The sequence below is a fragment of the Myxocyprinus asiaticus genome, chromosome 10 (genome assembly GCF_019703515.2).
Source record: "Myxocyprinus asiaticus isolate MX2 ecotype Aquarium Trade chromosome 10, UBuf_Myxa_2, whole genome shotgun sequence".
In the NCBI taxonomy this organism is placed as follows: domain Eukaryota; kingdom Metazoa; phylum Chordata; class Actinopteri; order Cypriniformes; family Catostomidae; genus Myxocyprinus; species Myxocyprinus asiaticus.
Genome location: NC_059353.1, coordinates 24,826,815 through 24,847,337, shown reverse-complemented (window position 1 = coordinate 24,847,337; position 20,523 = coordinate 24,826,815). Strand labels below are relative to the sequence as shown.

Here is a 20,523-nt window from a genome sequence, read left to right as displayed (position 1 = left end):
CCACAATTATCTTGTGTTTCACATTTATTCGTCAAGCATTGTGCTATTATTTATTCTCTCACGTTGAAAACCTAAATATTCCAGTATCACAGCATGTCTTATGTGCCCTTAAGTCAGTTTTGCCCAGAATGATGGCACACAAACAATCATCTAGCTGCGGGTTCCAGGTCCAGACTAATGAAGTGTGTTTTGTGTTTGCATTCAGGAGTTATCTCCCACATCCAACACAAGCCTGGTGAAGTCTCTGATGAATCTGATGGACTGCATGATGGATGAGTTCAGAGAGGAGAGCCAGATGAAGGCGATGAACGAGAGAGACATCTGCTCTTGGCTGGAGGTAAGGAAATAGAAAGCAGCTTCCAGGAACGCAACTGATTTACACAAGCATTTGGTATGCACGTATTGTAAGATGGGGCAAAAACTAACAACATTGTTTGTGATTAATTGATTTGATTTTCTAAGGCAAGCATCACTATTATTATTGGTCATACTTAGGGTTAGAGATTTGAACAAATTCCTAACGCTACGTATTAAACTTTAGAACGTAAATTTTCTGCCCCGTTTGTGCAACAGACATGAATGATTCCTCATAATATCCAGTTTTTTGAGAAGAGTTGTGCTATTGCTTTTCAAGTGATCAAACAGTAAAACTCTATCTAAGGACCAGAATACCACAGAGATTTTTGTGTGTGCTCTTTTGACTTGGGCCTTTAAGCAACCACCTAACAACTACCCAGAACATCCTACCAATCACAAAGCAATATGCTAAAAACCACTCAAAACATCTTAGCAACCAATGGCCTCGCTACCTCCCAAAATTTAAAAATGTATTAGAATTTTGATCAATCGTTATGTGCCAGAGTTTTAACATTTGTGTCAATATATCTGACCAATAGAGAGATAGTATAGAAAGTATAGATGTACAGGAGAGATGTCAAAATACATGTATGTAGAAAGACTGCATAATCTCAAGGACCTCATCTTTTCATTGATGTAATCAGCTCTCATGGTTAACAAATTAATATTTAGTACACTTGGTTTTATTCAGTCCTCATAAGCATACGTGGCTAATGGCAGGTTTTATGGCTTGCGTGATCACAGCCAGTACATTATATTATTTGCTTCTTACAAATAACTTAGCTTTACTGCCCTGAAAGGTCATCTCTTTGGCTGAAGGCAAATTTTGCCATCTTTTGTGTTGTCCATAGTATTGCCGAAGTCAGTCAATATTATGTTCATTTCTCCTCCAAGGGTAATAATCTCAACCTGCTCCTTTGAGACATGGATCATATCAGTGGATCAAAACGTGCCAACCTAGACGGCGAGTCTCATTGATTAGCTGGTACAGGATCAATGCTTAGAAAAGCTTTCCCCCTAGATAGGAATGACTTTATTTGCTTCCTCTCAGCTGTAATTCAGTGTATTGCACATAAATTTAAAGTCTTTTTTTTGTGCCTAAAGAGCACAAAACATTTTGCCCAAATCAATGATGATGTGATTGTATTGGTGGTCATTTTTGCAGGAGATTATTCTAAAGGTGGAATTGAGTTTGTAAAGGAATATGTAGAAATAACTGAATTAGCAGACGTGGGAAGGTTAGCAATGGGTTGCAGTGATTAAACGGAGCAGTGAACGAAGTAATGATTTACATCATTTAAGAAATCAAATATATGATACCTAAAAATTTACGTTACTGAGCTGTTTGTTAGTCTTACAACTACCACTAGCTTTGACCTCTCCCACTGCATAAAAACGAAAGCGCGCACACACACACGCACACACAAACTTGTTTTTATATCATTGTGGGGACTCTCCGTAGACTTTCATGCATTTTATGGATTTTATACAGATCTAACGATAATTTCTATCCCCTAACCCTAACCCTACCCCTAAACCTAGGATTTTTGCATTTTAAAATGTTCAAAAAAACATCGTTTAGTATGTTTAATAAGCCATTTTCCACGTGGGGACCGCTGGCTGGGCCCCACAAGGTAGTATAAACATACACACACACACACACAATTAGGAAATGTAAATCTGAATTCTGTAGCAGGTTCTGTCTTTACTGTTCCACATTGTCTCTTTCTCTTGCCATATAGGGTATCTTTGTTTTCTGCCTCATGTGGTCAGTTGGGGCGAGCTGTACTGAGGCCGGACGGGTAAAGTTTGATGGTTTGGTGAGAGAGATGCTGGCAGGTGGTCTCAGTGAAGAGACACGCACACACCATGGAATTCTAGAACATGTGGAGCCCCCCACCAAGCAGCTGACAGTGATGTTACCCACTGAGGGCACCCTCTATGAATACCGCTTCCTCAAAGAGGTCAGGAAATGTATTTAACACCCTTGAACGATTAAGTTGAGAGATACAGATTGAGCTCATTTTGGAAGTTTTACTTAAATTTCTGTAATTCTAATGGTCACTAACACATACAGTTTACAGCTGCAACTCATTTGCTGAAGAGTAAATGTGCAGTCTCACTAGGCTTTGAGCATGCAAAACTTTGTTGGACCTTGCAACACAATATGATGTCATGTTCTAGGGCTTCTGTTTTAATAATAATAAAAAAAAAAAAATATATATATATATATATATATATATATATATATATATATAAATAACAAATAATGAAACATTTTATGTGCTGTGCTTATTGTAGTAGATGACAGAAGAAAGCACTCATTTACTGTGATGCGCAGCACTTGGAGACTATATATTTATATAATTAAATCGTAGCATTTTGCGCCTCAATAATTACACTGGGTTATATAACCAACGCTTATCCGGAAGTGTGAATCTACTGGCAATAGCACAGAACCAGAAATGCATTCATGTCGAAAATGTGAAATTTAAGAAATTGCAACAAACGTATTACTAGTGTTTAGTTAAATTTTTTATTATTATTATTAATATTATTATTATTGAATCTGTATCTCACAAGCTAGAGTGCTGTTTTACTGAATAGATGATATCAACAATGTTTAAATTTATAATGTGATGCTCTGTTGTGCAGCAATTTATTTGATGAAAATAAGACCAATGTTATGTTTTAGATTTTGCCTAAAACACAGATATTTATTAGATCTTTAGCACTTCATAATTTTTTTTTTTTTTTAAATATTGTTTTTTTGGAAGGAAATTGTTCTTTTTTAATTTGATTAAAGTGTGGATTCATTTGACTATTGACAATTTTGATGGAATTCAGAAATACAAATAAAATTGAAGCAATGTTTACTTAATTGAGAAACACGAAGAAAACATGCTATTGTTTTAATTTATTATTTACATTGAAATTTTACATTTGAATAGGCTAAAGTAGTGTGTTCAGTAGCATATGACCCATTTTTTCCCTGGGGTATCGAAAGTGGTATCAGGAATCATGGAATGTTACTGGTATCGGAAGGGCCACATTAATGCACAGGCTTAACTGGGCTAAAACCCCATGTGCCCCACATGGGCTACCCCAGTCAAAAAATTCTGGACACGCCACTGAAACTTTGATATGTGCTGTTCTTAATTTGTTCATATTAGCAGTGTTACTTATGCCGTTTCAAGAGACACTACTGGGGGGTCAGTCGTGGCATCCGTCACCCAACGTTTGCGGGAGGATGCGTTTAGGGGCAGTGGTGGCAGGGGCAGTGGTGGCTCAGCGGTTAAGGCTCTGGGTTACTGATCAGAAGGTCGGGGGTTCAAGCCCCAGCACCGCCAAGATGCCACTGTTGGGCCCTTGAGCAAGGCCCTTGACCCTATCTGATCCAGGGGCGCCGTATCATGGCTGACCCTGCACTCTGACCCCAGCCTAGCTGGGATAAGTGAAAAAGAAGAATTTCACTGTATATGTGCAAATGTATAATGTGTGATAAATAAAGAAAATTATTAAATTATTATTAATTGTAAATGCTTTCAGCGGGAGATGCTGATGTAAACACAGAGATGATGCAACAGCAAAATGCATCCGTGTAGCGCATGGTCATAGAGTAACAACATTTCAACTATAAACTATAAGCCCCATAAGTACCTTAATGCGGCCCTGGGTCTCGGTTCAAACTACTGAAATTTTGGTATTGTGACAAATCAATATGCACTTTTGAAGCTTCTCGTCTCATCTCATCACATTTCATCTGAGAGTTCTTAATGTTCACTAATGTTGAGCAATTGTACAATTAAAACATCTAGCTTGGTTCAGGATTAAAAATGCCAACTTGGCTTGCTCTATATTTAGAATACATACAAAGTGTAGAGTCAACAACTCAATTCCTGGTGCCTCAGGCATGCGAATCTGATAATTTATATTACATTCTGAAATACTAATAAGCAAATGCACTCTCTGCTCAGGAGCACTTATTATATGTTATAAATCACAAGGTTTATCTCTGTGTCATAAAACTTCAGGCATAACCTGGACTAATTTGCCAATTTCATGCCTCAATAAAGGCTGAAAATGAAATGTCATTTATTAGAGAAGAAATGGATTTTCCATTGCTTACATTTTTCTGCTGTAGATAAAAGCCTTTTTGTCTGAACAGGCAGGACCATGAACAAGCCCATAATGCTTTTGTGAAGCATAGAAGACTTCTGCAAAGAGTGTACCATGATGAAAATTCAGAGGGTGTCATGATGGCAAAACTTGGAAACAATGCAAGAGATAGTTCGGTTAAATATGCAAATTTTTAAATCATTTCTCATCCTCATGTTGTTCCAAACGAGATATTTGGCAGAATGTTAGCCTCAGTCACCCTTCACTTTCGTCGAATGGGAAAAAGATGCAATGAGAGTGAATGGTGACTAAAGCTAACATTCTGCCTAACGTCTCCTTTTGTGTTCCACTGAGGAAATTATACGGGTTTGGAACAACATGAGGGTCAGTAAATAAAAACAGAATTTTCATTTTTAAGTGAACTTACTCTTTAACACACACTCTAGTTTCAAATATGTCAATGAGTAGTCAAATAAATCATAACAAAATAAAAAAGCTTTTTTTTATTGATTTTCTAATTGAGCCAATAACCTTGTGAAAATGGCTTACATGAGCACTGATGCTCTTACAGGGTCCAGGAAGATGGGAGCTGTGGACTGAGGAGTTGAAGGCTGTGCCCCCCATCCCCAAAGATGTGCAGTTCAATGAAATAATTGTGCCCACGGAGAACACTATACGCTACACTGCTCTCATGGAGCTGCTCATCACTCATCAGAAGCCCACTGTCTTTGTTGGCCCCACAGGGACTGGCAAGAGTGTTTACATTCTAGTGAGTGTATCAGAGCATTTTTACTACAATGTGTATCAGTCTTCTGATACGTTAGTTTGGCTTTCCAGTCAGGAATATACAGTCCTGTTCAAAAGTCTGAGTTCACATTGACAGTATGGGATTCACAATATAATTTAAACTTATAAAAAATAAACAGTTTTTTAGGATTTTGAAAAATGTACAAAGAACATAACATAATGACATAAAATGAATAAGAAATATTTAAGATTCTGTATTACTTCTAGGTCACTAATTAAATAAGCAAATTTGTGACATTAACCATAGTAACTCATTTTTACGGGTCAGATTTACTTGCTTCCGTAGAAGCACACAAAAAATTATTTGGAACATTTTAAAATTATTTCAGAATAACATGGATCATCAAGTTTGGAGCACAAATTTGTGGAATCCATTCCAGTTCAAGAGTGTGCTATCTTTAAAGCAAAAAGTGAGACATACCCAATACTGAAATTCTGAAATGTGAATTCTGTTATACTAATATAATTTGTTATGGAAAAATTTACAAATTCTATTTTATTGTTGAGTATTGTTCTGTAATATATTTGATAGTTCCTGAGCAATTCCGATTCTGCTGGAATCTACTGCTACTCAAAAACAAATGGTTTAAACCAATAACAATCGCATTCACATAGATATAATTCACACAAAAGTTCAAGATTTTGACACTTTACTAGGCAGAAAATCTTCGCATTCAATATCTCTTAGAGCAACAACAGACTTCAGCATATACTGTACTTTCTTTTTTTCTTCTTTTTTTTTCTCCCCTTTTTCTCCCCCAGTTTGGAATGCCCAATTCCCAATACGCTCCCAAGTCCTCGTGGTGGCATAGTGACCCGCCTCAATTCGGGTGGTGGAGGACAAATCTCAGTTGCCTCCGCATCTGAGTCTGTCAATCCGCGCATCTTATCACGTGGCTCGTTGAGCGTGTTACCGCAGAGACATAGCGCGTGTGGAGGCTTCACGCTATTCTCCGCGGCATCCACGCACAACTCACCACGCACCCCACCGAGAGCGAAGCACATTATAGTGACCACGAGGAGGTTACCCCATGTGACTCTACCCTCTACAATCGCATTCTCTCTAGCAACCGCGCCAATTTGTTTGCTTAGGAGACCTGGCTGGAGTCACTCAGCATGCCCTGGATTCGAACTCGCGACTCCAGTGGTGGTAGTCAGCGTCTTTACTCGCTGAGCTACCAAAGCCACAAACAATACAGTACTTTCTTAAACACAAGAACAGTATTAGTCTTGTCCATAGGTATAGTCCTGTATTTAGTGCTGAAGGCTTGCTCTCTAACTTCACACCAGCTGAGCATGAATCCTCTTTTTGGTCAGCATTGTGGTTCGAAACTCACACGGCTGGAGATCCATCAGCCAAACAGCCTCATCAATTACCTGCATTACCTTATGGTTTCATTTTACATACTGAACACACACTTGTGTCACCAAAACAAAATGTCCTCAGTCACAGCTGTGGAAGTGCCATATAGAAGTTCAGTGTTCATTGATGGCATTTCCTCTATGGAGGGGAAGTTCTTTTTGATTTAGAGATCAGAATGTGCTTGGGTTATGTAGGGATGTTCACAAGTAATCAACTGATCGAGTATTCGTTCAGCACAAATCGACTATTAAAAATACTACTTGAATATCGCAAATTGATTTTCCTTTGTGTATTTGCCTTCCGTAGGCAACACTGAATTATACTGTAGTTTCTCTCTGGATTTCTTACCAGTTCTCGCACTTACAATTAAGTCAGTAATGCATTAAGAAATGTAATGAGAACTGAATTAATGCATATTTCATTTTTTTTCCAAAAGAAACGCAATGTTTGCTGAAGTTAGCTTATTTTGAAACCATAATTGGTAACGTTTCTGAATTAAACAAATTATAAATTTCACGTATGTGTCATACCTGCTATTTTTAACTTACATTTAAATGTATGAGTGATCGATTTGAATATGCAGAGACAACTATAAGTAAGCCATTTGTTGGTTAATTTCCTGAAGAGTGTAAACAGTGTGACTGTGGCAATATCAAAACATTGCTCAGTTTGTTTTAGCATTTCAACCAGCCTGACACAGCAACATTGGGTCAACCAATGACTGGAGTTTGGGGCGGGATCATCTGTTTGTCTGACAGACAGGGAAAGTGTTCAGAAAACCTGTTTGAAAAGAGACATTATTTTTGCAATTCCATATGTTGACAGAAATTACACACTTCATCTGAAATAAAACTGGGTAATGTTGTCCAAAAGTCTCATGCAAATCAGTCTAATCTGAATCATGAGTTATTTCAGTGAACTTGTTTTAATAGGATTAATTTATGCACCCACACACTCACTTTATATGTACTCCTCTTTCCATTTTACTTTGAAATTTTATTTATTTATTCATAATTTGCCCCTCATTAATCTTTGGCAAAAAAGTACAAAATGCTTAAACGACTCTCAAAGTCTCCATGTTTTGAGTGTGAAATGCCTGCAGGTGCTGATGACTTCATCAACCTCATTTAGAACATGAATATTAAATTGTCATTTTTCACACTTGGCCACGTGGCTCTTTCACAGAGTTTAGGGGATGAAAGAGATCTGTATGTGTCAGGCACAGATGGAACAACTCAAAGTTTCACAGGCTTCTCAAACTGTAATGAATGAGGTCTCTCTGAAATGTGCATACATTTACATTAATTTGTCAACACATGGCTAATCCATAAGAAGTGTTTTTAGGTTGGTTGTGCATGTTGTTAATTTTCATCTTGAGGTCAACTGAGAAATTAATGGGATTTAAAGAGATGCCATCCATTTAACCTTTTCTGTGTTTCTTTATAATATAATTTGCATATTAGAAAGACTTGTGTTCTTACAGCATCTCTTATAATGGTAAGTGTTAGACATTTGAATAGAAAGATTCTTTTTTACACTTTCAACACAGGTTAAAAAAAATTAATTGTGATGCAATATCTGTGCTAACTAGAAATAACTAAGTGACCAAAACTAATTCATGAAGTATCACCAAATCCACCACAGGACTTTTTGCTGAATCGTCTAAAGAAAGATGTGTACAGTCCTCTGTTGATCAACTTTTCAGCCCAAACGACTGCAGCGCAGACCCAAAACATCATTATGTCTAAACTCGACAAGAGACGGAAAGGAGTATTTGGCCCTCCCCTAGGAAAGAAAATGGTATACTGTCAAAACTACTTTAAACATAATTTTCTTTACGTTACTGTAGAGGTTATGATTCAGTCTCATTCAAATTGAACTTTGCAATTCTTCTTACCAGTTTAAAATCAGTTTATGTTTATAATTTGTGCCTGAAACACTGATTGAAAAGTTCATAAACTTCATAAAATGAGTCTTCAATTGCTTCTCAACACTTATGATTACAATGGGTGATGGTTAAGAAACAACTATAGAATACAACACTGTAATGTTAGAGCATCAAATTAAAGTCATTTTTTTAATTTATTATTTTGACTCTTGTCAGGTGGTGTTTGTTGATGATGTAAACATGCCAGCAAAAGAAACTTATGGAGCCCAGCCTCCAGTGGAGCTCCTGCGGCAGTGGCTGGACCACCGGAACTGGTATGACATGAAGGACTGCTCCATGATCAGCTTAATGGACATCCAGATCATGTGTGCCATGGGTCCTCCTGGTGAGTTCATGTGGTAAATTTGATCATTTTACAGGCATACTTATACTTTCTATTAAGAGAAAATGCACACACAAACAGACCATGGGGATAAACTTAAACTATGAAGATAAAGAAGGTGGTGGAATGAAATAATTAATGAGTCAATCAATCAATCAGCCAATTAACCAGTACTATTGGATAAAACATCTTCATTGTTTACCAATTACTGTACAAACTCAAAACGTGCATTTGTTACCTTATTGAGTTATTTCTACCTGATCTGAGCCTTATCATTTACGATCAGTGGTGTAACCTTATGTAGGTTGATTTAGTCATTTTAAATAGCACTTTTGACTTGAATAAAAATTCATTTTGATGTTACCACATGAAGCTCATTTTTAGATTACAGTGTTTTAGTGGTCACAGTAAATTAAAACTGCCATGCTTTAGGAAGTGGATCGTACTTGTGTGCAACTTTGAGATATTCATAATTCTGTTGTAGCAAACCAAGAAAACAAGTCTGATATCATAGGATGGACTAAGCAACTAGTCTAATAGATTGGACAATGGAGACTGTTTGACATTTCTGCCATGTCTTTCCATGTTTGACATATCCATTGTCATGTGCAGGTGGAGGTAGGAACCCTGTGACTCCTCGTTTTTTACGTCATTTCAACACAGTGACCATTAATGAATTTGATGACAAAACCATGTTCACCATATTCTCAAGAATTCTGGACTGGCACTTAACCATAAGGTAGTAATGCTTATACAAATATGATGAAAAAAATGAAAATCAAAAAAGGAATAAATTTCTTGTTTTTAAATTTCTTTTTTTAACCTTTTATCAGATTTCCATTTCCCAAACCGTTTGCCAGCATCACCTCCCAGATCGTCAATGCCACTATGTCTGTGTATCAGGAAGCCACCAAGAATCTCCTGCCAACCCCAACAAAATCCCACTACCTCTTCAACCTGCGAGATTTCTCCCGTGTTATTCAGGGGATCTGCTTGTCACGGCCAGAGACTGCAGATGACCCTACAGCGATCAAACGCCTGTGGGTGCATGAGGTAGCTGCAAACCGACAACATGATAGGACAGTAAATACTGCACTTATATACTGATCTTATGTATTAGATAAACTGACATTTTGACATTTCTCAATCCTTTTATGTAGGTCTTAAGGGTGTATTATGACCGTTTAGTTCACCCGACTGATTGTGCGTGGATGGTGGGCTTCCTGCAAGAGGTTTCCAAGTCTCATCTTAAAGAAGACTTCCATCAGCTCTTCAAGCATCTGGACAGTGACTCAGATGGGCGTGTAACCGAAGATGACCTTCGGAGCCTCATGTTCTGTGATTTTCACGACTCTAAGGGTGATGACCGCAATTACCGCGAGGTGGGTGACCCCGAGAAACTTCGTCAGGTGGTGGAGGCCCATCTTGAAGAGTACAATAACATCAGCAAGGCTCCCATGAATCTTGTCCTTTTCCGATTTGCCATTGAACACGTCTGTCGCATTTCCCGCATTCTCAAACAGCCTCGCGGTCATGCTCTCTTAGTGGGAGTTGGAGGGAGCGGCCGTCAGTCGCTGACCCGATTGGCTGCACACATGGCTGAAGCCGAACTCTTTCAGGTGGAGATCTCCAAGAGTTACGGAGTTGCAGAGTGGCGCGATGACCTCAAACTCATTATGCAAAAGTCCACATCTGGTGAAACGCATGGGGTCTTTCTTTTCACTGACACTCAGATTAAAATGGAGTCATTTTTGGAAGATGTGAGTAACTTGTTAAATACAGGTGAGGTTCCCAATGTCTTTGCCGTAGATGAGAAACAGGAAATTTGTGAACGCATGCGCGTCTTGGACCGTCAACGTGACCGTGATAAACAGACAGATGGTAGCCCGCTGGCCCTCTTTAACATGTTTTTGGAGCGCTGTCGCAGCCAGTTGCATGTGGTACTGGCCATGAGTCCTATTGGTGACACCTTCAGAAGCCGCCTGAGACGCTTTCCTGCTCTCATTAACTGCTGCACAATTGACTGGTTTCAGGTCAGTGCTGTACAATACAACGTAGGTTGTGTTTCTGTTATTCCAAGCTTTATCACTGGATGACACTCCAAAACATCTGTGTGACATATACAGTATGTGATACAATATATTTCTTTTATACTAACATTTTACATTTATTAATTTAGCCTTTATTAAAAGCAACTTACAAATGAGGAATACAACACAAGGGATTTATACTAAGGCCATAACGTTAGAACTGCTGCCATACAAAATTCCCAAATTGCTCAAAGAACAGTTTATGTTTGATTCAGACAAGTGCATATGGAAGAGATGTGTTTTTAGAAATCGCTTTATGTTGCAAGAGAATCGACTGTTTAGATAGGTTTGGGATTTGGGAATATCGTTCCACCAGCGAGGAACAGTTAAATTTTCACATTGAGCTATTGTTTTTTTTTTTTTTTTAGATTTGAGAATTACTGTATTTATTATTTTTTTAGTCACCATTTTTTTTACCAAATATTTTCAATTTTTAATTTAGTTAAAGATTAACAATATTATTGTATTGTTATGTTTAAACCCCATCCACTAACAGAGCTGGCCGGAAGATGCACTACAGGCTGTGGCAACTCGTTTTCTGGAGGATGTTGAAATGACAGACAGCACTCGCGATGGCTGTATCAACATGTGCAAGAGCTTTCACACCTCCACCATTAATCTTTCTGCACAATTCCTCTCTGAGCTTCAACGCTACAACTATGTCACACCAACCTCCTACTTGGAGCTCATCTCCATGTTCAAACACCTGCTGCAGCACAGAAGAGAGTAAGGCATCTGTTCTGAGAGACATTGTGTTAGAATCAGACTGTGTTTAAGTGTAAGGGGATGCAATCTTGCATTTAAAAACAGCTAGACAGAGCATAGCCCAATCAGTATGTTTACATTTACTTTAAAAGTTAGATTTCAGTCAGACTAAAACAATAATTAAACTTTATTAAATATCATGTAAATGCTTCAGTCTGACTGAAATTGTAGTCCGACTGAAATTTGAAGTCCGATTTTTGCAAAGTCAGACTAACTGACCTAGATAATGTGATTGCAGCTCGTCTTCGTCCAGCATATATACACATTAATTGGACTAGACTTGGCCTCTGCATTGTGAGCATGCTCCAAAAGACAGAGATGACGAGCAACGTGTATAACCTGCACTTTCTCAGCTGACATCCTTCCTTCAATTATTCAATTACGCATTGTATCATGTATACTTGGACAGACAGCTCCACTACGCAAAAACCTGTGATAGCTCGATTATAACATTCTGATGGAACAGAATGCAGGGGTCTTGAGGTGCGTTTTTATAAGAACCTCTTTAACTTCACAGCGTCTTAAAAATGTAGTGCACATGGGGTGAAATATTGAAAAAAAAAAAAAAAAAACAACAAAGAACAACATAAATTAACAATTAAAAAATAGTGCAGACTGTCCTGTGTGATCAGCCCCTTAGGCATCTTGTTCAAAGAGGCTTTCATTAGAACCATTGACTGTGATTAGGTTGTGTCACACATAGCAGTAATACTGCTCACAGATTATGCACAATAGCTATAATATGTGATGCCAATAAAGATGATGTTGATGATGACAGCAGCTCCGCTTTTTGTTGTCTCAGTGAGGTCATGAAGCTGAAGAGTCGTTATGAGGTCGGTCTCCAGAAGCTGGAATCGGCTGCAACTCAGGTATCCACAATGCAGATGGAGCTGGAAGCCCTTCAGCCTCAGCTGCTTGTGGCCGGTAAAAAAGTGGATGAGATGATGATAGTCATTCAGCATGAGTCTGTGGAGGTGGCCAAGACCGAGAAGGTGGTTCGTGTGGATGAAGCAGTGGCCAACGAGCAGGCAGTGGCTGCCAAGGCCATCAAAGATGAATGTGACGCAGATCTGGCTGTTGCTTTGCCCATTCTGGAAACTGCATTGGCTGCATTGGACACACTCACCCCACAGGTCAGAAAAACAAGTAACATCAATTATAATAATATAGTTGAAAGTAGCCATTCTGGGGCCAAGCCCCCTAAATTGCCTATATGATCTATAGGACCATCAAGAGTGGCTATGGTGTATTTTGCAAATGCACACTGGTATACAAGTCATCCCAAGCAGGGTTCAAACCTGTACCTTTCCGTATTAAAGTTCTGTGCATAATCCACTGAACCATACGGCCTTGTGGTTGACAACCACGAGAGTGTCATACCATGCTGACGGTAAGCACAGCCAAACACAGCGGTTACCATGATCAACTTCATATTGAAGTAACTTTACAACAAAGATGAAAATCAAAATTCAATTAGCCCTGCAATCATTCAGTAAGCACAGTACAAAGACTCCAGTAAAAAGAAATCAAACCAGATGACCTGCTTAAGTGGGGATTCAAACCCATGCCTTTTAGAATTATAGTCCAGTGCTTAACACACTGTGCCACTCAGCTGACATGCTCAGTTAGTGGCAAAGAGACAAGCTGAGTTTAGATTCAGCACACAAGTGTGGGTTTTCTTTTTAACTGTAGGCATGCTGTCTTCAAACAGCTCAGGTACCCTCAGGCCTTGATGTTGAAGACGCATCCCAATCTTCATTCAAATCTGACAATGCATTCAAAAGATAGAATTTATATAATAATATTCAGAAATTCAAAACACAACTGATAGAAAGAACAGTCCAGATACGATGTTCATTGCAACTTCTAAATTGTTCTAACTTGCCCGGAGCTGGGCTTGAACCAGCACCCTTTTCATCTCCACACCACACAGGTATGTCACACAGACACAGTAACTCACCAAAATTGTAGCTAATATTGAATAAGCATTTTGACCACTTATGTGGTGCTGTCTCCAAACTGCTCATGTATCCTCAGGACATGATGTTGATGAAGCATACCAGTTTTCTTTCAAATCCGACAATGCATTCAAAAGATATAAAAAAGTTGAATATAATAAAAAATGGCAGAGAGGCAGTATGGCCGATATGGGAAGAATTAATATAATTGAAATCCTCATAACCCAAGCAATTCAGAGATATCAACTTCATGATTTTAGGACATACAGTTCAAAACCTATGGGCAAAACCAAAAGAATTTCAAATGTCTTGACCCATAGGTGGCACTGTCTCCAAAATCTTCACTTTGGCCAGTATGTCCAGATGTTTGTCTTCTCAAAATGCACTGTTTTCCTGTGAGCGCTTAGCGCCCCCTAATCGCAGAGGAGATTGTTTCGCAGCTCTCAGCATTGCGCTACTTGGTTTTAATTACACTATAATGTGTTTGTTTGTGTATCATGCGATACATATGGTATTGATTCATGAGCGTTGTATCATACAAAAACAATACGATACAATATTTTTTTTACCCCTCTAATATAGACCCTTATTCATGAAACACAAGCAGAACAAATTTGTGTGTAAACCATTAGTAAAACAATTCTTTACATAATTTTTTTAAAATATTTTTTATATTTATGTTTTTTCTTTGATGATAATTATATTCATCCATACAACAAAGAGTGGAAATTATTATTCTTTTATTAATCTGGATTTCATTTATGCCTAAATATGAAATCAAAAAGGACTTTCTCAGACAAAGTTTTTCCATCGTTCACTGATAAATAAAAGTTTTTGACTTGTTCACCTGCAGCAGTATTCTCGTAAATGTTCCGGGAATTTCTGTTTCAGCCAGTTGGGATAGGTTTCCTAAAGATTTGTATGTCTATAAAGCTCAGCATATGTAAAAGAGCTTACGTTTTCCATGTGGAAAAGACCAACATTGCTGGTCACCAGCTCATGTTGTGTTTTGGGTGCTGGTGTGCTGGTGTCTCCTCTGGGCCTTTAAACTAGCTTAACCAGCTTCTTCATGAAGACCTTGCTGGTCATTCAGCTTACAAGCTAGGTTTTGCTGGTGAAAGGCATGGCTATGCTGGCACCAAAACCAACTTTACCCAGCTTAGACCAGCATGGGAATTGCATGCTGGTTAAGCTGGTCTGTTTAGTAAGGTTAGATGCTGTGAATGTTAATATTGTATGTTTCAGTGTTTATCCAACCATACAAAACTTTGTGTAAGCATTAATTAAGAATATCAATAAATACTAATGAGATCACCATAAATAGCAGCACTGTCTTAGCGGGGGTTTCTGTTTCTATTCTTAGTTGTACGTTCTTAGTATGTACTCTTCAAACTATTCCATACCAATTGGTCTGTAACACTCTGTAGGATATAACTTTGATTAAATCCATGAAGAATCCTCCAGCTGGTGTCAAGCTGGTTATGGAAGCCATCTGCATCCTGAAAGGCATAAAACCAGACCGTGTCCCAGACCCCTCGGGCTCCGGAAAGAAGGTGGAGGACTTCTGGGGCCCAACGAAGAAGCTGCTCGGAGACATGAAGTTCCTCCAGAGCCTTCACGAGTACAACAAGGACAATATCCCAGCCAACTATATGAGCGTCATCCGCAACAAATACATCACCAACCCAGACTTTGTGCCGGAGAAGATCCGTACGGCCTCCACTGCCGCAGAGGGGCTCTGTAAATGGGTTTGTGCCATGGACTCCTACGATAAGTGAGTTATACCAAACCTAATCATAAATCAAGCTATTTCATATGATACTACTACTACTACAACTACTACTAATAATAATGAGATTAATTTATATCATGTTTTTCCTTAGATCAAAGCGCTTTATTAGGAAAAAGTACATCAAAACAGAACTTATGATATGGGTGTCTAATGTTTAAAAATTAACAATGAATTTATAGGATATTGACATTTTACAGTTGAAAAATAGAATCATTGATGTGTAGTTATGTAATCTTTAGTTTCACTAACACTAGTAGTATGAACATTAAAGGAATAGTTCACCCAAAAAATATGACTTTTTTTTTTTTGCGGATAATTTGGTGGAGATGTTTTTGTCCATACAATGCATGACAATGGGGTCCAACACTTTCAAGTTTCAAAAAGGACATAAATGCAACATAAAGGTAATCCATATGATTTAGTGCTTTAAATGAATGTCTCCTGAAGCGAGACTGTCGGTTTTGTGTCGGAAATAGATAAAAAATGTAACTCCTTTTTCATTATAAATCTTGACACACTCTGAGCATGCATCAAGCTTGAGGAAGTGTTATCGAGCTGTTATCAAGGAGATGGCTGATGTCAAGATTAATTGTGTCCATCGTCATTTGACTTAAAGGTGACCTATTATGCCCCTTTTTACAAGATGTAATTTAAGTCTCAGGTGTCCCCAGAGTGTGTCTGTGAAGTTTCAGCTCAAAATACCCCACGGATCATTTATTATACCATGTTGTAAATGCCTCTTTTTGGGTGGAATCAAAAACACGCTGTTTTCGTGTGTGTCTCTTTAAATGCAAATGAGCTGCTGCTCCCCGCCCCCTTTCCTGAAGAGGGCTGTGCCTTTACAGCTCGTGCTTCGGATACTATAGCAACAACAAATCAGAACCAATATGACTGACACCGTAAATACCGGAGTTCAGCCATATATGTATGAGCAACTGTAAACGATGCAAAACATAGGCATTTTGAGTTTGTGATAGTGCTTCTTATGTAGAAAATCACTTCCTGCCATCCATCTGCATTTCATGCCACAGCAACGTAGTGACGTGACGTCATGTGCAAACAAGCTATAACGGCATAGCTCTCCGTGAATACAATCAGAGACAATGGTAACTTTAGCTGCATTAGCCGTGGAATCAGCTAACAAGCACATTCGGAAAGGCGATTTGCAAACATTCACAAAATATAAAGTGCGATACTTACATCTTCAGGATATAAAGCTGGAACACGAACAGTTGGTACTGATCCATGCTTGAGAGTCAAATTTTTTGAAAATCCTGCTTTATATTGACCCTCATTCACAAAGCAGTCTGGTGTAAAATGATTTGCACAAACATACACAAATTTTGGTATGTTTTGGGGCACATTTGCTTCAAAAACAAAACTTGTCCACAGCGTCTTCAGTGGCTCTGATGCCGGGAGTACATGAAGACTCTTATGTTCACTTTTACAGCCAACAACAGAACACTTATGACGCTTACGAAGTTGAGACACTATTCTTCTCACTGTAGCTGCTCCAGCGCGGAAAAAATGGCGGACTGTGTGTCGATCACTCAGGGGAGGATCTATGATAATAGGGTGGAGTCCGTCACCAGTCGTGGGCGTGGCCTGCTCTAAAGTGACATCACTTTAGAGTGGATACAAAAACCAGTCAATTTGAGACACTGTTTTTGATTAATAGAAATATAAGAGAGAGGAGTGGGTGGACTTTTAACATTGTAGTGTGGTTGTGTACACACACTGCTGACTCACATTTATGTTCAAACACCATGTAAAAGTGAATTTTGCATAATAGGTCCCCTTTAAAGGATAGTGCTGCAGCTGCACTTTGCGCCAGCACTCTTAAAAAAGGGCCCCATGTCTCCATCAAAAATTCTTTGTGTTCTGCAGAAGAAAGAAACTCATACGAGTTTGAGACTACATACGGGTGAGTAAATGATGAGAGGATTATCATTTTTGGGTGAACAATTCCTTCAACAGTGCTAAATATGTAAAAGAAGCCTTTTCGTAGCAAAAGCTTTTGTCATTTCTCTTTTCCCTCACAGGGTAGCAAAGGTAGTCGCCCCTAAGAAAGAGAAGCTGGTGCAGGCAGAGGAGGAACTGAAGGTGGCAATGGAAGGCCTCCAGAAGAAACAGGCTGCTTTGAAGGAGGTCCAGGACAAACTGGCCAAACTACAGGAGACCCTGGAAGCCAATAAGAAAAAAAAGGCTGACCTTGAGAATCAGGTAAGAAGAGACCCGCATGGCACAAAAATCTGCAATGCTAAACAGGATTTTGACAATCGACAAAACAGTTACTGTTCATGAAGGCTTGTGTATTAATTACACCATTTTCAAGTATTTCTGATTTTTTTAGATTACCTTTCTTCCAGTACAGCCCAACTCTTCTGACAGTCTTCCCTCTTTGCTGGAAGTTTGTTTACATAACTTCCCTTTCAAAGAAATTTAGTTTGTATCTTTACATCAAGAAGAGTTAAGGGAATGTTTTCTTTTTCTTCTTTGTTTACTTTCCTTCAGATCATTTTCATGTTTGAACTTTGAAGTTTTAGAAGTGAAGCTTTTGTTTCTAAACCCACACAAAAACACAGGGCTCTCAACTCTCTCTCTCACTCTCTCTCTCTCTCTCACACTCACACACACACAGACACACTATTCTCATTCGTCTGTGGAGACTAGCTGTCAGTTTACAGGTTGTTTGGGTAAACCAAGCATCACCAAGGACCTGCTGCCATTTTCTGCCCTATTTCAGGTCCTTTCATGTTCCTTGTTCTTTTTATCCCCTTCTCTCCATGTTTATAATTCAGGTTGTCTGTTTTCCCTATTGGAGGGTAGAAGTTGTTTATGCCATGCTCTCCCAAGCATGTCCAGAATAAAGGCTCTTGAATGCACTGAGACAACCTGCTATTTTTTTTTTTCTGAAGCTCCACTGAATCAGTCTCTTTACAGTGGTTTCTTAAGTTGGGATATGGGTTAAGATTGAATGGGAATGATGGATAAATCAGTTTCTGGGGTTCTCTAAAGGAGCATACAGAATCGTGGCACTATGTCACAAAGAATTAGTAAAATACCATCATACGGAGTACATAAGATGTGCTGGGTTGGGTGTGAGCACAACTATCGGAACCTTGTGCTGTCAGCTTTGTGCCCAACCACTGAATACCCATCACTCTGCAGTAGCTGTGTAGGCTCACTTTGTCATTTCACACAAAGACACTGTTTGTGTGATGTCAAACTGGGGTTTAAAAGATCTGTTTATCTTTGATGAAAGAGGGCTAGAGAACTAGTGGATCAGACAGTCAGTTAAATGCTTAGTGTAGTGAACATCCTTTTATGGTCTGACATTTTTTAAAAATATTAATCTTCTAAAATATAGCTAATTAGCATTTTATTTAATGTTAAAAGTGGTGATATTGTAAAATCAGTATGTGTAACCATATTAAAATGGACACATTGGTAATAATTGTAACACTTTGTGAACATTAGTTAACACAATTGTTTAAATAAACTAACAATGAATACAACCTTTAAAGCATTTATTAAACTTGTCAAATGTTATTTTCTACATATACATTTTTACATTAAAAGTTGTATATGTTAACATTATCTAAATCAATATGAACTAACATGAACAAACAATGAACAATTGTGTTTTGATGAATTATTTCTAACCATAATTACTAAATGTAACACTTTACAGTAATTTATTAACATTAGTTAACAACATTAGTTAACATGAATTAATATCGAACAATACTTTTACAGCATTTACTAATCTTGGTTAATGTTAGTTACAACATACAGTGCATCCGGAAAGTATTCACAGCGCTTCACTTTTTCCACATTTTGTTATGTTACAGCCTTATTCCAAAATGGATTAAATTAATTATTTCCCTCAAAATTCTACAAACAATACCCCAAGTTTGTTTGAAATCTTTGCAAATTTATGAAAAATAAAAAACGAAAAAAAAAATCACATGTACATAAGTATTCACAGCCTTTGCCATGACACTCAAAATTGAGCTCAGGTGCATCCTGTTTCCACTGATCATCCTTGAGATGTTTCTACAACTTTATTGGAGTCCACCTGTGGTAAATTCATTTGATTGGACATGACTTGGAAAGGCACACACCTGTCTATATAAGGTCCTACAGATAACAGTACATGTCAGAGCACAAACCAAGCCATGAAGTCCAAGGAATTGTCTTTAGACCTCTGAGACAGGATTGTATCGAGGCACAGATCTGGGGTAGGGTACAGAAAAATTTCTGCAGCATTGAAGGTTCCAATGAGCACAGTGGCCTCCATCATCCGTAAATGGAAGAAGTTTGGAACCACCAGGACTCTTCCTAGAGCTGTCCGCCCGGCCAAACTGAGCGATCAGGGGAGAAGGGCCTTAGTCAGGGAGGTGACCAAGAACCCGATGGTCACTCTGACAGAGCTCCAGCGTTTCTCTGTGGAGAGAGGAGAACCTTCCAGAAGAACAACCATCTCTGCAGCACTCCACCAATCAGGCCTGTATGGTAGAGTGGCCAGACGGAAGCCACTCCTCAGTAAAAGGCACATAACAGCCCGCCTGGAGTTTGCCAAAAGGCACCTGATGGACTCTCAGACCATGAGAAACAAAATTCTCTGGTCTGATGAAACAAAGATTGAACTCTTTGGCCTGAATGGCAAGCGTCATGTCTGGAGGAAACCAGGCACCGCTCATCACCTGGCCAATACTATCCCTACAGTGAAGCATGGTGGTGGCAGCATCATGCTGTGGGGATGTTTTTCAGCAGCTGGAACTGGAAGACTAGTCAGGATTGAGAGAAAGATGAATGCAGCAATGTACAGAGACATCCTTGATGAAAACATGCTCCAGAGCGCTCTGGACCTCAGACTGGGGTGAAGGTTCATCCTCCAACAGGACAACGACCCTAAGCACACAGCCAAGATAACAAAGGAGTGGCTATGGGACAACTCTGTGAATGTGCTTGAGTGGCCCAGCCAGAGCCCAGACTT

At 38.8% G+C, this 20,523-nt stretch overlaps 1 protein-coding gene across 1 annotated transcript in view; it reads left to right on the top strand.

Moving 5' to 3' along the window:
- The window catches only part of dnah7 (dynein, axonemal, heavy chain 7), a 135,273-nt gene that overhangs the window by 76,674 nt on the left and 38,076 nt on the right, over positions 1–20,523 (top strand). The window contains exons 34-45 of the mRNA XM_051709515.1: positions 206–337; positions 2,100–2,321; positions 5,048–5,245; positions 8,291–8,446; positions 8,751–8,919; positions 9,529–9,655; positions 9,750–9,969; positions 10,077–10,949; positions 11,503–11,732; positions 12,574–12,904; positions 15,157–15,503; positions 17,564–17,744. Of these exons, the coding sequence (XP_051565475.1) occupies positions 206–337; positions 2,100–2,321; positions 5,048–5,245; positions 8,291–8,446; positions 8,751–8,919; positions 9,529–9,655; positions 9,750–9,969; positions 10,077–10,949; positions 11,503–11,732; positions 12,574–12,904; positions 15,157–15,503; positions 17,564–17,744 (3,186 nt within the window). The remainder of the gene's footprint in view (positions 1–205; positions 338–2,099; positions 2,322–5,047; positions 5,246–8,290; positions 8,447–8,750; positions 8,920–9,528; positions 9,656–9,749; positions 9,970–10,076; positions 10,950–11,502; positions 11,733–12,573; positions 12,905–15,156; positions 15,504–17,563; positions 17,745–20,523) is intronic.